General features: G+C 40.2%; 1 protein-coding gene across 1 annotated transcript in view; it reads left to right on the forward strand.

The window, feature by feature from the left end:
• LOC138017882 (WD repeat-containing protein 17-like) overlaps window positions 1-7500 on the forward strand; it is a 33240-nt gene that overhangs the window by 11175 nt on the left and 14565 nt on the right. Inside the window, exons 9-15 of the mRNA XM_068864873.1 lie at window positions 774-862; window positions 1285-1360; window positions 3117-3144; window positions 3477-3601; window positions 4225-4274; window positions 5131-5283; window positions 6084-6214. Of these exons, the coding sequence (XP_068720974.1) occupies window positions 774-862; window positions 1285-1360; window positions 3117-3144; window positions 3477-3601; window positions 4225-4274; window positions 5131-5283; window positions 6084-6214 (652 nt within the window). The remainder of the gene's footprint in view (window positions 1-773; window positions 863-1284; window positions 1361-3116; window positions 3145-3476; window positions 3602-4224; window positions 4275-5130; window positions 5284-6083; window positions 6215-7500) is intronic.

A 7500-nucleotide genomic window follows, 5' to 3' on the forward strand; every position in this document is an offset into this window, starting at 1 on the left:
ACTCACTAACAATAGAACCAAATGCAAATTTAATTTAATTCAATAACAAAGTACAATTTGCACGAGATGCACGAGATGCACGAGTGATTGGCATGGAAATGCCTTTACGCTATCGTTGATTGGTTATACTTCCACATGTGAAATAGCTGTACGCCATTCTGATTGGCTGTATAAGCCTTTTCCACATGTGAAAATAAAGCGTATAGATTTGTACAAATGAGCTTTATGGAATAAAATTCTCATGTTATGTGTAATAAAAAGATGTATGGAACACATAAAATGTATGTGGATTTCTGGACTTACACATTTCTTGTCATTTCTTTACATTATCTTTGCCACATTCCAACAGTTTCAGTCCAAAAAGCAAAGCAGGACACAAATTGTCACCTGTGCAGTAGCAATCGGTAGGGCATAGTCTCAGCTGCTTTTGGAAGAACTCAGTAATTTCTGAGTAATATTACTGAGTCATCAGTGGCAAATACTGTGCAATCATACTGTATTTTGTTGTGACTAAATTTCTTGAGAAATTGTCCCATGAAATTCGATGACACAACTTTTACTTTATATTATTAGTGTGCTCAGCTCTTCAATTTTAGAATCCTTGTAGCTCATTCTTAATTAGTTCCAAATATTTTTTGTTCGCTTTAAAAGCAATGTCTTTTTGATTAGGACTGTAATAATCCCCTATTTAGTTTTTATCTAGTAACTAATCAATTTAACGAATCAAATTTAAAAGTATTGAATGCATAATTACTATTTTGTTTCTTACTCAGAGATATGATTGCCACAGGCTGTGAAGATAAATGTGTCAGAGTTTTTTATGTTGCTGCAAGCACAGACCTTCCTTTGAAAACATTTTCAGGTAAGCATTGCTCGTGATTTGGAGGGACAGTGTCACCTTACTTTAATCTCACTATGAAGACTAAAATAATCCATATTATTGCACTGAAGCTCTATTTTGTCATCGACATGTAGCTACAGCAAGACACACATGATAGAAATGGATTGAAACCTGATAAAGATTAGACTTAGCATTTTGAAAGATTGCCATCAAATTACAAATAATTATGCTCTCCTTGACTTGTCACCCAGGCCATGTTATGTTTGACCTAAAAGAACTAGATGGTAAGCTTGGAGTAGAATTTAATCAAGACAACCATTAGGGGTTTGAAAAGGGACTTAATTACAATGTATCTGATCTCAAGTTAGACAATCTTTCTATAATTTTATGTAGTTAACACTGTGACAATGATCTTTAAAGACAGTTTTCTTACATGTTTATAGGACATACAGCAAAGGTCTTTCATGTGAAATGGAGTCCTATTCGTGAGGCAATCCTCTGCAGTGGCTCTGATGATGGGTAAGGCCAATTTTGATGAAACACTAAAACTATCTATAAAAGGAGTTTTTTCACCTTCTGTATTTGTTCTGCATTTATTCATCAAAGCGTTAAAGGGGTTCCATCCTGTGGACCGCAATTATGAGACATGATTTGGGAATTTTGGGGATATAGGATATATATATGTTATTCACCGGCCGGGAGGTCCGTATTGGGAAAAACTGTGCCCGAGGTCTTGAGTACGGCCCGAGGCCGTAGGCCGAGGGCCGTACTCGAGACAGAGGGCACAGTTTTTCCCAATACGGACCGACCAAGGCCGGTGAATAACGTTTTTATTTATTTCTAAATTCTATTCTTAGAAGGTAGGAGAAACTATTAAGAAAAACTCTAAAAGTCATGTTTTAATTTTACGCATTGTTGGGTAATAAAATTCGCTTTCACTAGACGGTAATAGCTTTCGTCAGAATCCATTGTTTTTTTATGAGAAAGTTGAACACTAAAACTGCTCTAGTGCAAAAAACAGTTAAGGCAAATTGAAACTTCGCTCTTTCAGTTCGCAACTTCACTCTGCGCTTAGCGTAGTTGGTTACCATGACCGTGGTCGGTAGATAGGAAAATACTGCCCGCTCCCGGAACGAATCAGATTGCAGGATTCTCAGGATACCGCCCGCTCACGATCAAAGAAATAAATAAATGAACTTAAGAGGATATTACATGGCTGAGCGGAGATACGAAATTTCTTTTCGACTGTTCTGCTTATTACGGTATATAAGCATCAATGAAATGGCAAACCATTTCACTTTAATATTTTTGTAGTCCTAAAGTGGAACAATGGTTCGATTTATTATGTAACCATGGAAACGGTGATCTTTTCACATGTGAAGGAAACACATTATTTTCACACAGGAAGATATCATGTTTTTATGCAAAAGCTCTCCTGGTATTTCATTGGTGTTTATATAATAAAAGGAACTATCGAAGAGGTTGAGGAAAATTAAGATTTTTAAGTAATTTAATTTTAATGTTACTTTAGCCTCGACCATTCATTTCAGGGACGATGATTTCATGTGTACAATAATAATATTGATGATGTGGTAATTTGTAATATATTCTCTTATTTATTTTATTGTTTTATCAATATCCAATTAGTTAATTTTTGTTGAGACAGACATGATCCCACTAGCTGCAAAGCCTTAATTTTTATCATGGATAAATAAAGTCTATGTTTGTATGTAAAGGCTGTGTATTGGTAATTGAAGATGGCAATCAGCACTCCCAACGAAACAGAGACTGACCTCTTGAAAGATATTTCCGTCTTGGCAAAGGTTTCTGAGGATCTCGGAAACAAAAATGTTGTTGTCGCCACGAAACAGTTGACGAAACTTGTATCAGACGCCATATTGAAAGAGCGTGGGATAGGTCTGGGCCGGAGACCTATCCCATGCTCTTCCAATATGCGTTTGATACTGTTTGATATGTGTTTCGTGGCGACAACAACATCTACAGCCTACAAGCAGGCGTATCCTATTGCATTTGCCCAAACTTGCCACCAAAAGTGTGGAGAAACGTGTGAAAGGAACCCTTGTTTTCAAACTGGAATTTCTTTTGGTTTTGTTTTTTTCTGCTTCCTTGATGAAGCTGAATGATAATCATGTTGATTATCGGGAAAAATTTGTGCAAAAAATGGAATCACATGTCTCAAAGCAACCCAGGCTACTAAAGTTAACTGTGGTGGCTATCTAGTTAGACTAACTGTGATTTCATTCTTTTACCTCAGGACCATAAAAATCTGGGATTACACAGAGGTGAGACAACGTCATTAAAAAATGAAGCATACCGGTATTTAATTTGTTTTGTTTTTTTTCACTTTGCCTGCTTCATTCTTTCGAACGTCTCATGTCGTAAAATGGAAACTTTACGTCACGTTTCATTGGAATCGAAGGGGCTGTTCCAGTCCTCCATTTGACTGCTCAGTTTAACGTGGTCGACCGAAGCAGTTTGTTTTACTGACTTCCCAGCAACTAATAGCAGTATAGAATCAAAGTTGTATTGTATTTCAGTAAACGTTTGTGTGCGCAAAGTCTTGACTCGGTACAGAAATGGTTAACTTCTATTTTTTTTTGCTGTCCCATTGTAGGATTCATGTGTTCACACATTGAAAGGCCACACTGCACCTGTGCGGGGACTGCTGTGGAGCCCAGAGCTCCCCTACCTTCTGCTGTCAGGGAGCTGGGACCATGCAATTAGAATATGGGATACACGGTAATCGTCCGGTTGTGTTTCCATCACCCTCCCCTCCTGGTGCGCTCTATGATCCTTCGACTCCTGCTCCAAGAGAAAATGTGCACAACTTTCAGATCAGGACGCAGTTTTTACAGCGGCTCTGATGATTGGTGTTGAAAACATTGGGCACAAAAGATCCAATTGAATTTGTGGTTGTAAGGAGCTGTGTGATATTTTCCTTGGGATGCATTCTAACAGGCGGGATATTTTATCGCGGAGTTATTTAAACACCGCGGATAAATCTATGGTTGCTTCGTTATGATTTGGTCGCGAGAGGGAGCAACTGTCGGTTGCGAAGCGGCCAGTGAAAATCAAACTACTCGTTATCATGTCACTCACGACCAAAACACAAGGGAGTAGCCTGCGGTTTAAAAATAACAGGCGTTAAACCCCGTCATTTTGACAGGCTACATGCTTTCCAAAAGTTGTTTAATTTTTTGCGGTATATGATGCTCGGGGCTGTTAACTTATGGTAAATGAAAAGGGGTGTCTCTATTAATTTCTTTATGTGGAAAAATGGTAGCTTTAGGTTCTTTGAGATGGTAACAACTAAATGTTTATGATTTATTTACTGGCCCGTCATTTATTTGTTTAATGTTTAGGGATGGATCTTGCCTGGAAACTGTGTTAGATCATGGAGCAGATGTTTATGGTAGGTGTTATAACAGGTTTGAGTGGTAACTTGATTAACCCTACCCCTGGCTAAACCTAGCGGCATAGCGTTCAATCTGGTTTTATATGATCATTTGACAGCACACCTTCACTTAATTCGTCTGTTACATACAGGAGTCGTCCTCAGATCTGCACTCACCAGGTATGTCCTGGGTTGCCTGTGGCAAAACTATATGTTCCCATGGTGATTAGCCGTTGACTGCTGCTTCTCATGACTCGCCTCGTTTGCAAGATGGGAGAAAGGGGCTGGTAGCCTATTTTTCCTCCACCCATAGCGGGATTCTCTTCAGAATTTTGGTAGCTCAAAAACAGAGGCTACCATCACTGTTGGATTGCTGTTTCCCAACTTTTTTTTACCTCTTTGCTAACAGTTGTTTTCCGACGGAGAAGACTAACGAGCGAACCTTTGACGTTTCGGTTTTTTTCGCTCGAAGTTACTTTACGTTGGATATCTTATTGGTGCAATGCAATTTCTGTGCTTGTTTTCCTTTCAAAAGACTTCAAAAGGGAGCAGTAAACATTTACAATACCTTCGGAAATAGTAACCCGGTTGGTATCTTTAGCGAAACGACTGAACAGGCTGCAAGAAACCTGTAATTGCTAGCTTAATTAAGAGAAACTCGGGCTTTGGGCATCAGTTGCGTCTCAGTATTCCGGCAAATGCTTTTGCCGAAGTTAACATTTCGAGCCCAAGTTCAAAAACAGGGTTTTAATCTTCAAAAAGACTATACCTCGCCTTGGCATTAAACCTGTAGTTGTAGGGGTTTCCAGTTCGTGGTTCAGTTTTAATGCTTATTCATTTGTTTTTGCTCATTGAAATCTGCATTGACTTGCAGGTTTGACGTGTCACAGGTTAAGGCCTTTCACCGTCGCGTCATGTTCACGTGACTCCACTGTTAGGATCTGGTCACTGTCGCATTTGGCGTCCCCAATGCAAATTGATGTATTGGCAAACAGACCACTGGATGAGATTGTAACACCGAGTACTGGTAATAGAGCAAAAAAGCCACAATAGTGAATCACCGCCTACGAAATGACCTAATTGGTATCCTTCCAATAGTATTATTTGCATTTACTTAATTACACCTCTCCACTACTAATCGACAGAAATTTCGCCTTGCTGAGTGATTGGCTAAAAATTCTCCATATTCTTAGTGAATCAGAGGTCATACCTTATAAGGAAAACCACGTGTGACTTGGTCGCTCGCAGTTTCCTTCGCTTTGCGCTCATCTCTGGCTGCTCTTCGCTGCTCTTATGATTGGCTCTTCTGATTGCCTTTGTCAGCTGTGATTGGCCAAAGTTATAACTTTCCCTAACTGGCCCGGGTTGCTCGAAGCACGGTTAGCGCTAACCAGTATTAAATACCATGGAAACCTATAGGTTTTGACACCTCTTAACCAACGGATAGCGCTAACCAGGCTTCCAGCAACCGGTCCCTGAATGACAAAACAGATAGTATACAAAAATTTGGTTTTATCAACGGAGTTGATAATGTAAATTGGCCACCGTACAGAGACTCTAAAAGCTGACGTTTCGAGCGTTAGCCCTTTCGTCAGAGCGAATCGACGAAGGGCTAACGACGAAGGACATTCTCGAAACGTCAGCTTTTAGAATCTCTGTACGGTGGCCAATTAACATTATCAACTCCGTTGATAAAACCAAATTTTTGTATACTACTTCCCCACCGACGCAGCACCACAGTTTCTTTAGAAACTACCCCCTTCAGACAAAACAGATAGGCCAAGGAATCAACATTAGTTAGAAAGACAACTTTGTTTGTTTCTACAGAAAAGGCGATGTCCACTGGAAGTGCTCCTTTATTGAATGGCAGAGTTTCTCGTGAATTAAAAGCTACAGCAGCGGCAAAAGGAGACAAATCTCACTTGGCATCTGTCAAGCTGCTCTCAGACTTCTTTACGGTATGGCTCTTAGTAAGCGCAAGCAATGCGCAGACCGCTGAGGTCCCGGAAGTAAAAAAAAAGAATCGGAAGATTTTTTTTTCCGTGGGATGCCGAAGACAGCCACGGTAACAATTCGGGCCCGTTCCTTTTTCTTTTTCTTTAATTTGTCTTCTTCGTAGTACATATCCCACAAAAATTGAATTAACCCCCGATCGGGGAATTCAATTTTATTTCCTTAAGTATTCCCAAACTCCGTTACGGCGATTAGAACTCCCACTGTTTACCCAGCTCTTTAGCATTCTGAGCGCCCGCTAGACAACTAGGCCAGGGAGTTGTGGTGTTTACGATATCGGAAAAAAAATAGTTTGGAATCCATTGACACGGCAACCTCACATCTCAAAGTATGTGATAAAGTGCACAGATGATTTTTCTTTGAGAACGGCAAGCTTTAAAAGGCAATACTCAGATCGACCTGCTTCTTGCGAACCAGTTTGTTCAGTCGTTCCAAACCATTTTGTGAATCGAACCGGTGTGTCACGGTTCAATCGGCCATTGTGCCAAGCATTTATTAATCGAACGAGTATGTTCATTTGGCCATTGTGAGTCAACGCCCGTTAGTAGAAAGCACTGTTTAGGAACTCCAACGCCGTTCCTCCCAATATAAGAATCAAAAGCGTGAAAAGAAGATTGGAAAGTAGCCTTTAACAATTAACCAAAAACAACAATGTAATCAACTAAACAAAAAAAGATTAGAAGTCTTCCGTGGGGAAAATACGCGGTGGTCTCCAATGAACGGTCCTTAGTGGAAATCGATCATGTCAAGGACATTACCAAACCGACAACAAAATGAATCCATTGCTTCCATCACAGGAAGAAAAAAAGACGTAGAAAGAAGATAAGAAAAAAGCTTGCAACGGCCAAACAAAATAAAAAATGAAATCAAGTTTTAAAAAAGAATCTATGCAAACTACCAATGTTAAGCCCGAGGGAGGATTGGGGGGAGGGGGGGGGGGGGGTCAGGCATGGGGGTGGGGATTTTGACATTTTCTTAGTTTAAAAATTTCAAATTCCCCACCCCGGCGGCAAGTGAAGGTAACCAAATGTCCATCGTAAGATCAAAATCCCTACCCTGGGGACATCACGTACGATCAAAATCCCTACTCTGCGGACAGACCTCACGATCAAATTCTCGTGGGGTTAGCCCGACCTATGCTTCTCTGGTGCTGTCCAGCAACTCTGCGTTTATCATAACCCGATGTGCGCTCGCTAAAGCAAATGTTAGAACGCTCATGACTATGAGCTTT

The sequence above is a fragment of the Montipora capricornis genome, chromosome 9 (assembly GCF_036669925.1).
Source record: "Montipora capricornis isolate CH-2021 chromosome 9, ASM3666992v2, whole genome shotgun sequence".
NCBI lineage: Eukaryota > Metazoa > Cnidaria > Anthozoa > Scleractinia > Acroporidae > Montipora > Montipora capricornis.